Source organism: Lynx canadensis, chromosome A1, assembly GCF_007474595.2.
Source record: "Lynx canadensis isolate LIC74 chromosome A1, mLynCan4.pri.v2, whole genome shotgun sequence".
NCBI classification, from domain to species: domain Eukaryota; kingdom Metazoa; phylum Chordata; class Mammalia; order Carnivora; family Felidae; genus Lynx; species Lynx canadensis.
Genome location: NC_044303.2, coordinates 124,212,464 through 124,234,010, shown reverse-complemented (window position 1 = coordinate 124,234,010; position 21,547 = coordinate 124,212,464). Strand labels below are relative to the sequence as shown.

Here is a 21,547-nt window from a genome sequence, read left to right as displayed (position 1 = left end):
ATTGGAAGAAGGATTAAAGTGCGTATGTGTGCACCAACTGTTTTTACACTAATTCATGTGAAACTGTTAACAGTGGTTAACTCTGAAGAGGAGAATTAAATAAGTTGGGGGGGGGGAGGGTTGTCAAGAGTGCAGGACAGTTTTATGTTGTAGGGTTTTTTTTAAGTTTACTTATTTAAGTAATCTCTACACACCACATGGGGCTCAAACTCCCAACACTGAGATCAAGAGTTTCATGCTCTACCAACTGAGCCACCCAGGTACCCCCAAAATTTTATGTTTATTAAACAAACTCATTGCTTTAAACAGATTCTATTTTCTGCTATTGCTAGGCCTAAATAAAATAACACATTTAATATTTATAACTCAGCAAATGCTAAGTATTCAATAACTTCATTATTACCATTAGTACTCTAAGTGTACTATAACTTAACCAGTCCTTGACTGATAGGTATTTACTTTTCATTTTTGCCATAACGTTGCAACAAATTTCCAGGTACAAAGATTCAATTTGTGCATGACTATTATCTGAATTTGCCATGCATATGTTTTTGTTTTTAAAATAGTATTTGTTCAAGGGGCACAAAGGAGAAGACTTGTTGGGATGAGTACTGGGTGTTATATGTAGGTGATGAATCACTAGATTCTACTCCTGAAAACATTACTACACTATGTGTTAAATAACTTGGATGTAAATTTTAAAAAATTAATAAAGTTAATAAATAAAATGTTATTTTTTACTACTTGATTTAAAAGCCTAAAAGCAACACAGTACATGGGGATTATCAAGATATAAGCAATATATATCCACTTTCTTCAGGCTTTAAATGATTTTTAGTAACTTTAGTTTTTCTTCTCATTTTAAAATAAACTGATTCATAGAAAATAAAATATAACCATTTCTACATAAAAATCTGTAAAAAAAAAAAACCCTATAAAAACAAAACACCCCATTAGATAAAGTGGTATACACCAATGTGTAATTAACAAAGGAAAATTTATTAAGCATTCCAAAAGTAGTTTCGCCTTTTAAATAAAAAAGTAAAGATACTTGTCCCTTTCCTCAAATATAGATCCTAACTCCCTTTCCCCTTAAGCGTGTGTGAAGGCTGGCTTCATAGGAGTGCAACCTGTGCAGTCACATAGGGTCCCAAGATAGGAAGAGTCCTTAGCTTCGTTTAATGCTCTGCTATATGCAGTCTTAAAATTCTTAATAATTTCTATTATTTTACTTTTTTTTTTTTTAATGTTTATTTATTATTGAGAGACAGAGAGAAACAGAGCATGAGCAGGGGAGGGGCAGAGACAGGAGGAGACACAGAATCCGAAGCAGTTATCAGGCTCTGAGCTGTCAGCACAGAGGCCGATGCGGGGCTTGAACTCACAAACGGTGAGATCATGACCTGAGCCGAAGTCAGATGCTTTACAGACTGAGCCACTCTGGCGCTCCCATTTCTATTATTTTAGAGACAGAGAGTACATGCAGGGGAGAGGGGCAAAGGGACAGAGAGAGAACCCCAAGCAGGCTCCACACTTAACATGGAGCCCAATGCAGAGCTCAATCCCATGACCCTGGGATCATGACCCGAGTGAAAATCAAGAGTCAGAAAGCAGCTCAAACCCAATGAGCCACCCAGGTGACCCCATAATAATTATTGAACAAAAGACCCTGCATTTCCATTTTGCACTGTTCAAGCAAATGACATGGCAGTCCTGGGGTACGGGGAGACTTAGTAACTTGCTGAGTGATGAACACAATATGGCAGAAGTGACTCAGACTATTTTATACGAGACATTGTAGCCTCCTCCTTGCTCTTCCTCATTCATTGTCTAAGCAAGCCAGTTGTCATTTCCTAAGGACAATCAAGCATCCTTATGGGACAGGTATAAACAAGTCTTCAGAAAACTACAATTCTGGCTGGTATCTTGTCTGCAATCTCCTACTCCTGAGAGAGACCTCAAGCAAGAAGCACTCAGCTAAACTCTTCCCCAACTCTTAATCCCCAGAAACTATTACACAGTATTTATCATTTTAAGCAACTATGTTTTAGGTAATTTGTTAGGCAACAGATAATACCAAATGTTGGCAAAGTGTAGAGTGAACTGGCGTTCTCATACACTGCTAACAGAACTATCGGTACTGGCTTGAAGTTCATACCCTTTAACATTAAACTTATAAAAACCTACTTTAAGGAAAACTTAAAACATAAAAATAGAAAAAGTTTATTTAGCAATCTGCTCATTATGATTTTATTTATAGTAGTCCCAAACTAGAAACAACCGAAATGTGCCAAAATACAGAAATAAGATACAATCTGAAAATGATTAAAAATTAAGTCTACTTATGAAATAAGCATCTTTTATATATTATTAAATTATATTAAACAGTTTATTAAGAACACCCTAAGTGCATTAAACATGCACTAAAAACTACTAGAAAATATACCACCAATGTTTATTATGTATCTATTATCATCTGATTTGTAAGCATGCTTCTCTAAAAAATTTTTTTAATCTTTATTTTAGAGAGAGACAGAGAGAGCACACACATGCACGTGAGTGTGGGAGAGGCAGTGAGAGAGGGAGACACAGAATCCAAAGCAGGCTCCAGGCTCCCAGCTTTCAGCACAGAGCCTGATGCGGGGCTTGAACTCACAAATCGAGATATCCTGACCTGAGTGGAAGTCAGATGCTTAATTCACTAAGCCACTCAGGCGCCCCATGTTTCTTTTAAAAATAAAAATGAAGTGGGATTCCAGGGCTCCCCATGTTTCTTTTAAAAATAAAAAAAAAAAAAAAAAACCCTGGGATTTCAGGGTGCCTGGGTGGCTCAGCAGCAAGGAATACCACAGAAAATGGTGGAAGAAAGCAGAATAAAAATAAAGCTCTGACTTTAAAAAAAAAAAAAAAAAAAGCAAAAAAAAAAAGCAAGATTCAATCCATATGGAAAAAATAAGTTCTCCACTTGCAGAATTTGTAAAAGTTCTGTGCACCAGCCAGGTTCTCATTACTGCTAGGGCTATGCCTACAAAAAGGCCATCTGTGCAATGTGTGGAAAAAAGGTTTTGGATATCAAAAACTACAAGCAAACATCTGTGTAGACGTGTCAATGACATTTCTGGCTTTTTGATTTTACTTTTTGCTTTGAATTTCCAAGGCATAACACAGATATTCAAGTTAAAAATAACACGTTTTAAAACGATTAAAATCAAACCATTGATTAGTTGACTAGTATTCTTTTTTTTTGCTTTCAAGAAGTTCTTAACAACAGTGTAACTAGTATTCTGCCTTAGTTCTTTTCCTCACAAGCTTGTTGAACTAGCATAATTGGCCAACTTAATGAAAAATACTTTCCCAGTTCTGTATACACTTTTTATTTGTCATATTCATATAAGTCTTATCCTCACCCTCTACTTTATATATATCAGAGAACTGAGAAGGATATTACGACTGATATTTTGCTGTGAACATGAGACTTCTAACTCTTCCCTTATTCCCTTCTTGCTTGCATGGTTCTTAGAATGAGCAGTCTCTTTGTTAATTGTAGGTTCACAGGGCATTGAAGTATCCAAGACCACTACTGCTGAATTATTTGTTCTTGATGCCAAAGTGCCAGTCCCTTTCCTACAAAAATACAGAGTCAGCCCGTGTCTGTCCAAATGAACACACTGAATTTCAGAAAAATACAGGTTATGCACATTACCTTGAATTCAAACGGTCATGAAAGCCAAAACAACAGTGTTCATCCATGGTAATGTGTAACAAATGAGTTACTACTCTTTAGGAAGTCTCCTTGAAACAAAAACCAAACTTTTCTTTTTTACCTTCCCTCCCTACCCCCAAAAAATAAATAGAAGAAAACCAAAATAAATAGGTAAAACAAAACAAAACAATTTGGGGGCGCCTGGGTAGCCAGTCAATTAAGTGTCCGACTTCAGCTTAGGTCATGATCTCACGGTCCATGGGTTCAAGTCCCACATTGGGCTCTGCACTGACAGCTCAGAGCCTGAAGCCTGCTTCAGATTCTGTCTCCCTCTCTCTCTGCCCCTCCCTGGCTCACACTCTGTATCTCTCTCTGTCTCAAAAAAAAAAAAAAAAAAAAAAAAAAATTGAAAAAAATTTTTAAATAAACTGCGATTCCATAAAGATTATAAAAAAAGCACATTTCAATCAAGTAATACTAATTACATGGCTGCACTGAGTTCTTCTGAGAACTCCACTGAGACTTTAAGAAAAATCTCTAAAGAAAACCTTGTTTTGAATGGCATTCCAGGGTGCCTGGGGGGCTCAGTCTCTTCTTGATTTCGGCTCAAGCTGTGATCTCATGGTTGTGAGATCAAGCCCCACACTGGGCTCTGTGCTGAGCATGGAGCCTGCTTCAGATTCTCTCTCTCCCTCTCTCACTGCCCTCCCGCCCTCAAAATAAATAAATACACATTTAAAAAAAAAATGGATGGCATTCCAGATGTACATACCCAAAAGAAAATTTTCGGGCTTCCAAATAGATCTGATTGATCAACTCTCGAGTTGGTGCTACAATAATACACTCTGGTTCCTGCAGATCTTTGAAACGACTGGCTGTTATTCCATCACACATCATATGTGCCAAAATTGGCAAGAGAAAAGCTGCCTAAAAGTTAAATTACATAGTATACGAGTTTATAATACATAATCCTTCTCCCTGTAGAAATAAATTTATTCCTTATTTCCTTACAGTCCCTAGATTCTTCCTCCATCTTGCTGGTAAATTTAAGATGACAGAAGAAAACAGTTTTAGTTCAGTGAGTTTTTAACACCTCAATCCTTATGCTCATATTACACAATATAAAATTTTTGATATTTTTCAGTTTTTTAAAAAGCACACCCATTGATTCTAAATAAATTAACATTAACTTATTTATAGAGGGGAATGTACATATAACTTGATGTAAATCACTGCATTTAGCAATTATTCTAAATCTGTCCTTTTGGAGTAGTGATAAAATTATCACTCCGAATTCATGACAAAAGTGTTACACAGAGCAAAAATTTGGGAAATCATTCATTTGGATTACTCACCCTTACTGAAGTTAATGGTGCAAAAGAAATGTTTTGTAATAGTTTTCTCATTAAGATACTAAAATCTACCTCCAAAGTAAGGTTTAAGTCACACATCAGCTGCTATATTATATAACTCACTTATTATCCCCTCAACTCTACTATGGAGGCTGATTAAAACAGCATGAACCAAAATTCCATGATTCAGAAAGCATAGTCTTTAAGACTCATCTCACGGAACCCTATTTAACAGACAGATCCCAGAGGTAAGTCTTAAGACCAGCCCGATCTCATCCGAGTTCTTTTGGACAGCATAACCTGAGGTTATATTTATAACCTCTAGTGCTTTGACCCTCTATCATTTTATTTCAGATATTAACATGTTCCAGAAGGAGTTGAGCACTCTTAAAAAAATGAATTAAACATTCATTTTGCTTCATTCAGAAGCAAAAAACATGAGTATTTATGCAGTTCATTGAAATTATCGATCTACCATTCAATCGAAAAGATTCAAACTACTTGAAAAAAAATTAAGTTCAAAAACTATTAATAGTTTGATTCTGGAGAATACATGTTAGAAAAGGACTTACAGTCTTTCCAGACCCTGTTTGAGCACATGCCATCAAATCTCGCCCTGCTAGTATAATAGGAATACTGTATTTCTGCACAGGAGTAAGCTTAGTATAACCAGCTTTAGCAATGTTGTTATTCAGTGTCTGACAGAGATTAGCTTCCTCAAAAGTCTAAAAAAAAAAAAAAACAACAAGGCAGGGGAGTGGGGGGGGGCAGTGATTAAATTCCATATATCACACGCAGATCATTCCATAAACATACCCCATCTGAGTTATTCTTAAGTTTTTGTTAATTCCATTCTATATACTAAACTTACTTTACCAAGATGCCCCTACTCAAAAGTAATAAACAGAGCCTATATATTATTACTTCATAGAATTAAAGAATATTCCCTATAGATACTAGTTCTAAAAACAGTTTCTCTGATCTCTCAAAACCTGTGAAATACAAATACTCTGATCAGTAATAATGGCTCATTAATCAACAGGGGACTGTAAGCTCCCCTACTCCTTAGAAAATCATTCTCCTAAAACAGACTTTCTCAAATATTTAGGAAGCAGACATCTTGAATCTCTAGAAAAATATCCTTTTTAGATTTAAATGAAGTTCTCATCCTGGTTTGGGAATGTGGAGATGAAATTTAATACTCTTTCAACATAGTTATTAATTCTACTGTACATGGTAGATGTGGTTCTTAATTTCTAACCTAAGCCATTAAGTGTTAAAAATGAGATTTTTTTATTCTTTCGTATCAACCTATGGAAATGTACCAACTATTTTAAAAACAAAGTTTGCTACACAGTCAATAAAGATATAATTATCACACTGACCAGAATTGCTGGTGGTGCATCATGTCCAGATACTTCTACAAGAATAGTATCATATTTGTCAAAGTTTATGCCTGTCTGATAATGTGCAAAGATGGAATCCTCATCCTCAGGTGGGGGAGGTGGTATGTAGGTCACCTTTGGTCCTTAGAATTCAAATAAAAGAAAGAGCTTACATCACAAGGACCAGAAGAAAAGTAAGAGGAAAAACAAGAACTGAATATCAAATTTTAAATGCTGTAGAACTTCCCAATGTTTACCATTCAACTTTTCACTTCAAATAAAAAAAAGTCAACTCTGCTTTTAAGTATTTTTCATTTTTATTAAAATACAATAGAAATTCATGGGATCACACAAAAATTAGTATACCTTGAGTATCACCACTTTCTCCTCCTTCAGCTTCTGACTTCCAAGAATCTTAAAGGCAATCAAACCAAAACAAGATATAAATGGTTTTTATTTTTTAATTGAAGGGTAAAAGAACTTTGACCATAAAAATCAAATACTTTATCTAAAGTAAAACTTACTTTTTCCAGAGCCTGTTATTACTTCTTCATTTAAACCTTTGTAACCACCTAATTTAAAAAAATCCATACTGACAATTAGTCAAGATAAAAGGCTGTGCACATCTTTATTTTCATTGCTTGTTTTCAAAGAAAATAAGTTCTAAAAATGGACAGACATCTTTAAAGTCCCTTCACACAAACAAGACAATTTTGATAAATAAAATCCTTAACAATTTTAGGTTTAACAATTAGGTTAACAATTAGGTTAACCTTAACAATTAGGTTTCCTTAATACTCAAAATGCAGCTGATACTGTTATATATTATTAGTTTTTGTTTCAGCTGTTCTGTCCCTTTCCTAATTCCTATACTCCTCAGCAAAGGAATCTATTTTGTAAAATGAACTAAAAGTCCATCTGTATTGGGGTATCCCCACTACCATTCCCAGGTTGTATGATTCAGTAGGACTCAGAATATAGTCATACTCACAATTATGATTTATTACAAAGGACAGAACGTAACATCAGCAAAGGAAAAAGGTGTATGGGGCAAAATCCAAAGATAACCAGACATAAGCTTCCAAGAGTCCGCTCCCAGTGGTGTCACACAGGACTAATTTCCCTAGCAAGTTGTAACAACACCTTGGAAACACTGCCTGCCAGAGAAGCTCATTAGAGACTCAGTACTCATGGTTTTTATTAGGGGCTGATAATGTAGCCACTTTCTGCCTCGCAAATACCAGGCAGAAATTTCAGACTCTCAAAAGAAAAGAAGGTATTAAAACTACATTGTTGGGGCGTCTGGGTGGCTCTGTTGGCTTGGTGGCTCAGTTCATGAGAACTCATGATCTCATGGCTCATGAGTTCAAGCCCGGTGTGGGGCTCCATGCTGACAGCTCAGAGTCTGGAGCCTGCCTCAGATTCTGTGTCTCCCTCTCTCTGCCCCTACCCTGTTTGCGCTTTGTCTCTCTCAAAAATAAACATTAAAACAAACAAACAAACAAACAAAAAAAAAAACCCTACACTGTTGTACAAACAATTCAGGCACAGTGAGCCATTCTTACACTACTCAGGGTGGTGAGAACCCTCCCCAAATCCAATTTCCCGAATACTAGACAAAGAACAACCTTGTAAGCAGGACATTCAAAGAACAACAGTCAGGACTGTTGCGTTAACTCTTTTCCATACAATACCCTATGGTTTTTAGACAATAGTTATCTATTGTGCCACTTTCAGGTATTGTCAGAAAAAAGGAATAAGGACTGCACTAGATTTAAAAATCTAACAAGATACATTTTTACATGTAAGCTAATTTTGTCCTGAATATCCTTGTCCAAACAAGATTTGAGCATTTGTAAATATGGTTTAACTAGCCATTAGTAACCTCTTTCTATAATGAAGAATCTAAGAATCAAGAGGGTAAAACAGAGGCAGCTCAAAGGAATTGTCTCTTTGAATGCTCTGAGAGTACTAATGATCACTGAGGATTTTTCAGAGAAATAAAACAAGCTTTATTATTTTCCTGGTCAGGAAAGCATTTTCACTTTTATATGACATTTAAATATTTCTAACTCTAAAAAAATTTTTCATAGTACAAAATCATGTATACTCGACACCGTTTATCCCTTTTACCAAATCAAATCAAATAACTATCTCATAAGAAAACACAGTTTTGTTTTTTTTTTTTTTTTTTTTTGAGAGAGGGGGCAGGGAGGGCAGGAGTGCTGTCAGGGCAGAGCCCAAACAAGGCTGGAACTCACAAACCATGAGATAATGACCTGAGCCGAAATCAAGAGTAAGATGTTTAACCCACTAAGCCACCCAGACGCCCCCCAAAACATACTGTCTTAAGAACTTATACATACATATTTCAATCTTCAACATCTGCACAGTATCCCATTTGATGGTTATATTATTTAGTAAACCATTATTTATTGATGAATTCTGGTTGACTTTCAGTTTTTACTTATTATAAATGAAGCTTCAGTGAACACCCTTGTGCATACACTGAGCAAATACATCTATGATATATAATTCCTATAATGGAACTGCTATACTGAGGAGTTTTAAGTCACTCCCAAAACAGGCAGAGCAAATGTATATTCCTCAAAGTGTATAAAAGTACTAACAGTTACTTTTAACATCAAAAATTAAATTTGGTTATTATATAATGCCCTTCTTCATCTCTTGTTACAGCCTTTAATTTAAAGTCTAGTTTGTCTGATATAAGTATGGCTACTCCAGCTGGAACAGCTAACAATTATAAATGTCTATGCGCCGAATACAGGAGCCCCCAGATATATAAAACAATTACTCACAAACATAAGCAACCTTATTGATAAGAATGTGGTAATTGCAGGGGACTTTAACACTCCACTTACAGAAATAGATAGATCATCTAGACACACCATCAATAAAGAAACAAGGGCCCTGAATGATACATTGGATCAGATGGACTTGACAGATATATTTAGAACTCTGCATCCCAAAGCAACAGATATACTTTCTTCTCGAGTGCACATGGAACCTTCTCCAAGATAGATCACATACTGGGTCACAAAACAGCCCTTCATAAGTTCACAAGAATTGAAATCATTCCATGCACACTTTCAGACCACAGTGCTATGAAGCTTGAAATCAACCACAGGAAAAAGTCTGGAAAACCTCCAAAAGCATGGAGGTTAAAGAACACCCTACTCATGAATGAGTGGGTCAACCAGGCAATTAGAGAAGAAATTAAAAAATATGTGGAAACAAACGAAAATGAAAATACAACAATCCAAACGCTTTGGGATGCAGCGAAGACAGTCCTGAGAGGAAAATACATTGCAATCCAGGCCTATCTCAAGAAACAAGAAAAATCCCAAATACAAAATCTAACAGCACACCTAAAGGAGATAGAAGCAGAACAGCAAAGACAGCCTAAACCCAGCAGAAGAAGAGAAATAATAAAGATGAGAGCAGAAATAAACAATATAGAATCTAAAAAAACTGTAGAGCAGATCAATGAAACCAAGAGTTGGTTTTTTGAAAAAATAAACAAAATTGACAAACCTCTAGCCAGACTTCTCAAAAACAAAAGGGAGAGGACCCAAATAGATAAAATCATGAATGAAAATGGAATGATTACAACCAATCCCTCAGAGATAGAAACAATTATCAGGGAATACTATGAAAAATTATATGCCAACAAATTGGACAACATGGAAGAAATGGACAAATTCCTAAACACCCACACGCTTCCAAAACTCAATCAGGAGGAAATAGAAAGCTTGAACAGACCCATAACCAGCGAAGAAATTGAATCAGTTATCAAATATCTCCCAACAAATAAGAGTCCAGGACCAGATGGCTTCCCAGGGGAGTTCTACCAGACGTTTAAAGCAGAGATAATACCTATCCTTCTCAAGCTATTCCAAAAATAGAAAGGGAAGGAAAACTTCCAGACTCATTCTATGAAGCCAGTATTACTTTGATTCCTAAAGCAGACAGAGACCCAGTAAAAAAAAGAGAACTACAGGCCAATATCCCTGATGAATATGGATGCAAAAATTCTCAGGAAGACACTAGCAAATCGAATTCAACAGCATATAAAAAGAATTATTCACCATGATCAAGTGGGATTCATTCCTGGGATGCAGGGCTGGTTCAACATTCGCAAATCGATCAACGTGATACATCACATTAATAAAAGAAAAGATAAGAACCATAAGATCCTGTCAATCGATGCAGAAAAAGCATTTGACAAAATTCAGCATACTTTCTTAATAAAAACCCTCGAGAAAGTCGGGATAGAAGGAACATACTTAAAGATCATAAAAGCCATTTATGAAAAGCCCACAGCTAACATCATCCTCAATGGGGAAAAACTGAGAGCTTTTTCCCTGAGATCAGGAACACGACAGGGATGCCCACTCTCACCGCTGTTGTTTAACATAGTGCTGGAAGTGCTAGCATCAGCAATCAGACAACAAAGGCATCAAAATTGGCAAAGATGAAGTTAAGCTTTCACTTTTTGCAGATGACATGATATTATACATGGAAAATCCGACAGACTCCACCAAAAGTCTGCTAGAACTGATACATGAATTCAACAAAGTCGCAGGATACAAAATCAATGTCCAGAAATCAGTTGCATTCTTATACACTAATAATGAAGCAACAGAAAGACAAATAAAGAAGCTGATCCCATTCACAATTGCACCAAGAAGCATAAAATACCTAGGGATAAACCTAACCAAAGATGTAAAAGATCTGTATGCTGAAAACTATAGAAAGCTTATGAAGGAAATTGAAGAAGATATAAAGAAATGGAAAAACATTCTGTGCTCATGGGTTGGAAGAATAAATATTGTCAAAATGTCAATACTACCCAAAGCTATCTACACATTCAATGCAATCCCAATCAAAATTGCACCAGCATTCTTCTCGAAACTACAACAAGCAATCCTAAAATTCATATGGAACCACAAAAGACCCCGAATAGCCAAAGTAATTTTGAAGAAGAAGACCAAAGCAGGAGGCATCACAATCCCAGACTTTAGCCTCTACTACAAAGCTGTAATCATCAAGACAGCATGGTATTGGCACAAAAACAGACACACAGACCAATGGAATAGAATAGAAACCCCAGAACTAGACCCACAAACGTATGGCCAACTCATCTTTGACAAAGCAGGAAAGAACATCCAATGGAAAAAAGACAGTCTCTTTAACAAATGGTGCTGGGAGAACTGGACAGCAACATGCAGAAGGTTGAAACTAGACCACTTTCTCACACCATTCACAAAAATAAACTCAAAATGGATAAAGGACCTGAATGTGAGGCAGGAAACCATCAAAACCCTAGAGGAGAAAGCAGGAAAAAACCTCTCTGACCTCAGCCCTAGCAATTTCTTACTTGACACATCCCCAAAGGCAAGGGAATTAAAAGCAAAAGTGAATTACTGGGACCTTATGAAGATAAAAAGCTTCTGCACAGCAAAGGAAACAACCAACAAAACTAAAAGGCAACCAACGGAATGGGAAAAGATATTTGCAAATGACATATCGGACAAAGGGCTAGTATCCAAAATCTATAAAGAGCTCACCAAACTCCACACCCAAAAAACAAATAACCCAGTGAAGAAAAGGGCAGAAAACATGAAAAGACACTTCTCTAAAGAAGACATCCGGATGGCCAATAGGCATATGAAAAGATGTTCAGCGTCGCTCCTCATCAGGGAAATACAAATCAAAACCACACTCAGATATCACCTCACGCCAGTCAGAGTGGCCAAAATGAACAAATCAGGAGACTATAGATGCTGGAGAGGATGTGGAGAAACGGGAACCCTCTTGCACTGTTGGTGGGAATGCAAATTGGTGCAGCCGCTCTGGAAAGCAGTGTGGAGGTTCCTCAGAAAATTAAAAATAGACCTACCCTATGACCCAGCAATAGCACTGCTAGGAATTTATCCAAGGGATACAGGAGTACTGATGCATAGGGGCACTTGTACCCCAATGTTTATAGCAGCACTCTCAACAATAGCCAAATTATGGAAAGAGCCTAAATGTCCATCAACTGATGAATGGATAAAGAAATTGTGGTTTATATACACAATGGAATACTACGTGGCAATGAGAAAGAATGAAATAGGGCCTTTTGTAGCAACGTGGATGGAACTGGAGAGTGTGATGCTAAGTGAAATAAGCCATACAGAGAAAGACAGATACCATATGTTTTCACTCTTATGTGGATCCTGAGAAACTTAATAGAAACCCATGGGGGAGGGGAAGGAAAAAATAAAAAAGAGGTAGAGTGGGAGAGAGCCAAAGCATAAGAGACTCTTAAAAACTGAGAACTAACTGAGGGTTGATGGGGGGTGGGAGGTAGGGGAGGGTGGGTGATGGGTATTGAGGAGGGCACCTTTTGGGATGAGCACTGGGTGTTTTGTGGAAACCAATTTGGGAATAAATTTCATATATTGAAAAAAATTAGATTAAAAAAAATTAAATTTGGATTACAATAATGTTAACCCCTTGTAGGTAAACCAAGTAAAAACTCACCTCGTCCACTTCCACTGCCACTTCTGTTTTGGTAAGTGTCACCATTACCTGTAAGGCATTGTTCTGCAGATTACTTAGACATATAGCTATTTCTATTCAAATACTGAGTACTGAGGATACCTGGTCCCTTTGTCCATCCATCTCTTAATTCTACATTTAATTTAAATCTTTTCCTCATGTGAACACTTTAAAGCCTTCATTTTTTTTTTTTAGAGAGTTTTAAGTTCACAGAAAAATTGAGAGAAAGGAACAGAGATTTCTCTGATACCTCCCTCTGGCCCTCACATTTTAACAGCCTCCCCCATTATCAACATTAGAAATTTATCATATTAAAAGTTTACAGTAGGGCTCACGTTCGGTGTTATACATTCTATGGGTTTGAAAAAACATAAAATGACTTGTATCCACCATTGATGTATCATACAAAGTATTTTCACTGTTCTAAAAATCCTTCATACTATTCCTTCCTGCCCCCAACCCCTGGCAACCACTATTCTTTTTACCCTTCTCCAAAGTTGTTCCTTTTCCAGAATGTCTTAAAGTTGGAAAGTATTTAGTAAGTAGCCTTTTCAGATTGGCTTCTTTCACTTAGTAACATGCATTTAGGGTTTCTACAGGTCTTTTCATAGTTTGATGGCTCATTTCCTTTATTACTGAATAACAGTCTATGGTTTGGATGTACCAGTATATACACATTTGCACATTTTTATCAACAATTGTGTTGCTGTGTTTTTTCATTTTCTCCTCAAATCACCTAAAGAGTTCTTTCTTTGAAACCACTGCAAACTTCATTTTCCTTCCTCCAATTCAAGCTATATTTATACATCAAATTAACTGGTAAGTAAGAGAGAAGAAATAATTCACAGTGCACAAATTTTATAAGGAAGGCAAAACTGCCCATGTATAAAAAGCAGATCTAAAAATCATAGAAAATTATGAGCTAACCAAGTATACTTAAATACATCTATTAGTTTACTAATTGTAGAGCTAAAAACATATATGAATGTTTAACATTCAATAAGAAATTCTATTTCTCACCTGCACCACTTAAAGTTGGTCTTCTAGAACCAAAAAGGCCACCAGCACGCTGCATCCCCTCATCTTGTTCATATTCACTATCTATGTTTGTACATAATGAGATTATATTACTTTTAAGAGGTTTTAAAATGATAAAGAGAAGAAAATCTAAAAGAGTGACAAGAAAATCAAGTGATAGTGCCAGAAGTTAAAGATATGAGGCAAAATAGTTTAAATTGTAAAGGAATCACAATGAGCATTTTTCTAAGAATCACACAAAGGATTTCTCCATAAATTATTTCTTTGAATTACAAGTGACTTCCTCAAAACTTTTATTAAAATTATTTTTTTTAAAAGTTAGGGCCAGTACTATGTTAAAATATCATATAAACAAAAGTTAAATAACCTCCACAAATAGCACTGCTACTGCCCCAGAAACTTCACATTGCATAGCCTTTTTGCTTATTCTCCAGAACAGTACCCGCTTGCTCCCACTGTTGCTAAATCAAACCTTACAAGTCCTGAACAACACCTAGACCCTTACACTTTTTTAAAAATGACAATTCACTAATCTCCTATACATCTATTAAATTATTACAGATTTAGTTTTGACTTCCAAAACCACGCATCTTTCCTCCTCCATTAAGAGACACACGCAATCCAGCAGTGACTTCTGAAGTCAATACCCCTAGCTCTAAGAAACGATGGCTGAAGTTGTTAGAAAGCCAAATTGGTAAAAGAGGGTATAAAGGAGGGTACAGTCTTAGAGAAGGCTACCTATTTCTAAGGTTGGCTTTTATGATGAAGGCTTTAAAACAGTAATATTAGGTACTTGGGTGGCTCAGCTGGCTGAGCACCCTACTCTTGGTTTTGGCTCAGGTCATGATCTCACAGTTTGTGAGTTTGAGCCCTGCATTGGGCTCTGTGTGGACAGAGCAGAGTCCACTTGGAATTCTTTCTTCACCCCCACCCCTTTCCCGCTCTCTCCCTCTCTCCAAATAAATAAATAGACTCTAAAAAAAAAAAAAACAAAAAAACAAAAAAACAAAGTAAGATTAAAGAGCTGAGTCACACAAACTTCTATAAAGACTCATCTATTCCAACAGGTATGCAATTAGATATGTGTCTAAAAATGTCATATATGGCACAAAAACAGACACACAGACCAATGGAATAGAATAGAAACCCCAGAACTAGACCCACAAACGTATGGCCAACTCATCTTTGACAAAGCAGGAAAGAACATCCAATGGAAAAAAGACAGCCTCTTTAACAAATGGTGCTGGGAGAACTGGACAGCAACATGCAGAAGGTTGAAACTAGACCACTTTCTCACACCATTTACAAAAATAAACTCAAAATGGATAAAGGACCTGAATGTGAGGCAGGAAACCATCAAAACCCTAGAGGAGAAAGCAGGAAAAGACCTCTCTGACCTCAGCCCTAGCAATCTCTTCCTCGACACATCCCCAAAGGCAAGGGAATTAAAAGCAAAAGTGAATTACTGGGACCTTATGAAGATAAAAAGCTTCTGCACAGCAAAGGAAACAACCAACAAAACTAAAAGGCAACCAACGGAATGGGAAAAGATATTTGCAAATGACATATCGGACAAAGGGCTAGTATCCAAAATCTATAAAGAGCTCACCAAACTCCACACCCAAAAAACAAATAACCCAGTGAAGAAATGGGCAGAAAACATGAATAGACACTTCTCTAAGGAAGACATCCAGATGGCCAACAGGCACATGAAAAGATGTTCAGCGTCGCTCCTCATCAGGGAAATACAAATCAAAACCACACTCAGGTATCACCTCACACCAGTCAGAGTGGCCAAAATGAACAAATCAGGAGACTATAGATGCTGGAGAGGATGTGGAGAAACGGGAACCCTCTTGCACTGTTGGTGGGAATGCAAATTGGTGCAGCCGCTCTGGAAAGCAGTGTGGAGGTTCCTCAGAAAATTAAAAATAGACCTACCCTATGACCCAGCAATAGCACTGCTAGGAATTTACCCAAGGGATACAGGAGTACTGATGCATAGGGGCACTTGTACCCCAATGTTCATAGCAGCACTCTCAACAATAGCCAAATTATGGAAAAGCCTAAATGTCCATCAACTGATGAATGGATAAAGAAATTGTGGTTTATATACACAATGGAATACTACGTGGCAATGAGAAAAAATGAAATATGGCCTTTTGTAGCAACGTGGATGGAACTGGAGAGTGTAATGCTAAGTGAAATAAGCCATACAGAGAAAGACATATACCATATGTTTTCACTCTTATGTGGATCCTGAGAAACTTAATAGAAACCCATGGAGGAGGGGAAGGAAAAAAAAAAAAAAAAAAAAGACGTTAGAGTGGGAGAGAGCCAAAGCATAAGAGACTGTTAAAAACTGAGAACAGGGGCGCCTGGGTGGCGCAGTCGGTTAAGCGTCCAACTTCAGCCAGGTCACGATCTCGCGGTCCGTGAGTTCGAGCCCCGCGTCAGGCTCTGGGCTGATGGCTCAGAGCCTGGAGCCTGTTTCTGATTCTGTGTCTCCCTCTCTCTCTGCCCCTCCCCCGTTCATGCTCTGTCTCTCTCTGTCCCAAAGATAAATAAACGTTGAAAAAAAAAAAAAATTTAAAAAAAAAAAAAAACTGAGAACAAACTGAGGGTTGATGGGGGGTGGGAGGGAGGGGAGGGTGGGTGATGGGTATTGAGGAGGGCACCTTTTGGGATGAGCACTGGGTGTTGTATGGAAACCAATTTGTCAATAAATTTCATATATATATATATAAAAAATAAAATAAAATAAAATAAAATGCAAATAAAAAAAAAGAAAAAAAAATAAATAAAAAATAAAAATGTCATATATAATGTAAGCAATTATATACCAGCTACAGTGTAAGCTCTTCTCATATAATCCTCTCAACAAGCTTAACTGATAGGTTTTATTTTTTATCATTTCCTTCTTAACAGATAAAGCACACCATTTGCAATTCACTACTAACTTGAACTTCCTAGACCAAATCCTCCACTGCGACCTCGGAAACCACCTCTTCCACCTCTTCTGGATGACCCTGAAGCTTCTGAATCATTTCCATCTTGATAGCCTATAATATGAAAACACACACAAGAACAACACAAAATAACAACAAAGAAATCTTGGAGAAATGGTGTCCAAATTTATTTTAAGCCTTGCATAATTCAGTAACTTTACATATTTTAAGGCATTAATAGTTACTAAAAAGAAATGCCATATTTGACCTATAAATGTTCAACTTTGGGGCACCTGGGTGGCTCAGTTGGTTGAGCGTCCGACTTTGGCTCAGGTCATGATCTCGCAATCTGTGAGTTCGAGCCCCGTGTCCGGCTCTGGGCTGACAGCTCGGAGCCTGGAGCCTGCTTCAGATTCTGTGTCTCCCTCTCTCTCTCCCCCTTCCCCCACTCATACTCTGTCCCTGAATCTGTCTGTCTCTCTCTGTTAAAAATAAACATTAAATGTTCAACTTCACTACCATAAACAGATATAGCTACAATTTAAAAAAAGAAAAAACCCACTGCTTTCTGAGAATCAAAACGAAAAATAACCAGAGGTAGTTAGTTGGCTGGCTCAGTCAGTAGAGCTTGTGACTCTATTCCAGAGTCTTGAGTTCAAGCCCCACATTGAGATGAAGAGTTTATTTGAAAAAAAAATTTTTTTGACGAAAAAACTGTCACTTGCAAAACACTGAAAATTACCACAAATGTATCATTAACAACATTTCTACAACGCACAGAAGCATTAGATAAATCTAGGCTTACATTTGTTCTTTACAGAAAACAGTAAAACATCTTACTCAAAGCAGAGACATATAGACATATACAAAGCCTGACTTCCTACTATAAACACTTTAAATTCAATTAAATACCAAAAATCAGTATAAATATTTCAAGTATCATATGATCCCACCTAAGGCAGAACGAGGTCAATTCAAAACCAAAACGTCAACTGGACAGAAAATAAAGAAAGTGAGATTCAGTTTATGAACTTGCCACTATTTACAAACAAACTTCTCAATAAAGGTAAAAATTCTACCTGTATTTCTTGATACTGAATTATATGTGTTTTTAAAGCCTATTTATAAAATAGGGCAGACTTAATTGAAGGTAGATTCATTGTGATACATCTACAACCTCAAACTTAGATTCCTCAATCTAGCAACAATCTCTTTATCAATACTTATATCCACCTTTTCTAAATTATTTATTTGTGCCTCTTTATCTTTGAATAAACCTTGTTAGAGTTTATCTCTTCTCAAGAAACAGTTTATTTTTTTGACCCACTTCTTTTTAAGGTATGTTACTTTGGTGTGAGCACATGAATAATAAAATGAAAACCTATAGACCTACTAGCCAGCTTAAAACTAAAAACGTTCCCAGGGCACCAGGGTAGCTCAGCTGGTCCAGCCCAGTCCAACTTCAGCTCAGGTCATGCTAAGTTCATGGGTTCAAGGCCCAAGTCGGGGTGTGTGCTGACAAGCGTGGAACCTGCTTCAGATCTGTCTCCCTCTCTCTCTGCCCCTCCCCAGCTTATGCTGTCTCTCAAAAATAAATATATTTAAAAAAAAAAAACTAAAAATATTCCCAAGACCTAGGGAGACCATGTATAGTCTTTCACCCTATGTTTCCCCCTTCCTCAACCAATATCCTGAATTGTTTCTCATTTCCTTGCTCCTATTTTAATTTTACCAACTATGTGCATATCTTTATGCAACATATTGTTCAGTTTGTGTTTGAGCTTTACATAATGGAATCTTACAGAATATGTATTTTTTATCTTGCTTCCTTTTATTCAACTTTTTGTTGATGCATACTTCATTCACTTTTAGTGCTGAATAACACTCCACTGTATCTGTTTCATTCATGTCTATTATCTTTTTAACTTCCTTCTACTGAGTTTTTTAATTACTTAAGTTGAATACATTAATTTCTTTTCTACTCAATGCATTTAAGACTACAAACATTCTTCAAAAAGTCAGCTGCTTTAGCTGTATCCCTTAAGTTTTGATGTTTTTACTGTCCATTCAGTTCTAAATACTTTATTATTTCCATATGAATTTTCAGAAATTGAGAAATTCAGTTTCCAAACCACAAGGGTTAGGCTTTTCATTATGGATTTCTGTTTTCACAATACTTTAACAAGAGGACATAGCATACGATAAATTCTACAGTATATTTTGAGACTTCCTTTTGGCCTTAATTTATGGCGAAATTATATCTATTTTCTAGATGCTGTAAAAGAATGTGTAAAAGAAGGGTGTGTATTATTCCAAACAGAAATATTAAATCAGGCTTAATAACTAGTATTCAAATCTACTGTAGTCTCTATAGTCTTACTCATTTCTGGTCTGCTCATTCTATCAGTTTGTAACGGAAAAATGGTTTAAACCTAAGATTAATGGTTTAACTAGAATTTGCAATTTTTTTCCATGTAATTATGTCTACTTTTGCTTTATATACATAAGAATATATTGTTAGATTTCAAACCATGTTCCAAACTGTAATATTTTCCCAGTGAACATGCCTTTTATCATTAGGTAATTATTTCTTTATCCCTAATATGTCTGCTTTAGTCTATTTTGTCTCCTATTTCTATACCAGCTTTTGGGGGTTCATACTGGAATGACATTTTGCTCTTTATTTGCAACTCTGCACTGAAATACATGTAACTATACACATATTATGATTACTGACATTGATTTCTTACTTCTTTCATCCTCTTTTGTGTTTTCTCTTTCCTGAGTTTTTTTCAACTTTTTTTGTTCTTTCTGTCCTTCTATTAGATTTCCCAAATGCTACATTTTATGCCTTTACTGATATCCTTCAATCTCACCATGAATATTTTATAAATATTTAAATTAGGGGAATCTGGGTGGCTTAGTCAGTTAAGCATCCAACTTCAGCTCAGGTCATGATCTCACAGTTCGTGGGTTTGAGCGCCGCACCAGGCTCTGGGCTGACAGCTCAAAGCCTGGAGTCCTGCTTCAGATTCTGGGTCTCCCTCTCTCTCTGTCCCTCCCCCTGCTTGTGCTCTCTCTCTCTCTCTCTCTCTCTCAAAAATAAATATCAAAAACAAATTTTTTAATAAAAAATAAATTATCTTCAACCTTGTCTATTTACTACAAAGTCCTGCCCTTCTACTGGATTTCCTCCACTAGTGAGTTATATATTATGTACTTTTTCTTATTATCTTTCAGTTTTACCATTTTTAAGAAATCCTGAAATTAGTTTCAATCCATTCTCTTTCCTACTGAGGTGACAAAGAACTAAAGTCTTTTCATTTGTTAGTATGTTGGTTCTTTGTTTCTAAAACACCTAAATTAATTACCATCATTTATTACTATCTTCTACAAGCAATACTTACTTAGGCTTACCAAGATGCTTACCATTTTTAAAACATGTATTTATTTAGTTTTGTTCATCATTGCTTCCTACTTCTTGTTGCAGTTTCCTCTTACTAGTAAATATGATTTAGTAGTTGTTTCCTTAGTGGTATGACAGTACTAAACACTGTCTTTATCTCAATGGTATTATTTCTCTCTGATAACTAAATTTTCTGAATATAACAGTTCAGATTCAGAACTATTCTCCTCAGAATTCTACATTCTCCTCTATTCTGATCTCTACCTTTACTGGAAAAAAAAAAAAAACGCACAAAAGTTCTGCTATCAATCTAATGTTCTTTTACAGGTGGATCAGTATTTTTTCTGATAGTTCAAAATATTTCTATCTTCATAATTTTGCAATTTCAATACACAAATAGGGGTGTAAGTTTTTTTTAATTCTCTCTGTAATCTTGTGCCTCCTTAACTCTAGAAAAGTCTCTGAACTATTCTTTGAATAGTATTCTTCCCGTCCCTCTTTCATCTTCTGTGTTCTTTCCTCAGGAGATATAGAGACATATGTTAGAGTAACAGAGCTTCTTATTTTATCTTCCCTAAATGATATCTTCATGTTTTCCATTCCCAAATTTAGAGAATTTCTTCAGATCTCTATATGGACTCATTTATTCTACTCATCTTTAATCTGTTTAATCCATTCATTATGCTCCCAATCACTACTGCTTTCTGTAAATTCAATTTGGTTCCTTTTCAAAACTAGCTTCTCTGCTGAGCCAACGATTATAAAATGACTCAGTACTTCCAGTACCAAAGCTTAATAATTCTGTACACAAGAGAAACACAAACATTTAAATGAAGATGCTTTCCTTTTCCTATAACTAATGCCAATTTCCAGTTATGTAAGAAGTCTAATAACTTGAGGTAAAAATAACATGGATGTTACATACAATTAAAAATCTGCATGACCTTCTTGTTTGAAGGTAGGGACACTATGTATCCCACATGGTCATAAAAATAATTTGTTTTTAAATAAAGAGGTTAAAAGGTAGTAAAGCACTACAGAAGTTACAATGAATGAACTAGATCTACACTTTCAACATATAAATCTTTAAAAACAAGGAATAAAAAAAGTCACAAAAAGAGGGAGAGTGCTTGGCTGGCTCAGTCAGT

The 21,547-nt window shown here is 36.2% G+C and overlaps 1 protein-coding gene across 1 annotated transcript in view; it reads right to left on the bottom strand.

Annotated features, from left to right (window-relative positions):
• Positions 1–21,547, bottom strand: part of DDX4 (DEAD-box helicase 4) — an 88,061-nt gene that overhangs the window by 19,804 nt on the left and 46,710 nt on the right. Inside the window, 8 exon segments of the mRNA XM_030301791.1 lie at positions 4,476–4,630; positions 5,628–5,780; positions 6,441–6,583; positions 6,807–6,854; positions 6,965–7,012; positions 12,990–13,037; positions 14,028–14,108; positions 17,006–17,107. Of these exon segments, the coding sequence (XP_030157651.1) occupies positions 4,476–4,630; positions 5,628–5,780; positions 6,441–6,583; positions 6,807–6,854; positions 6,965–7,012; positions 12,990–13,037; positions 14,028–14,108; positions 17,006–17,107 (778 nt within the window).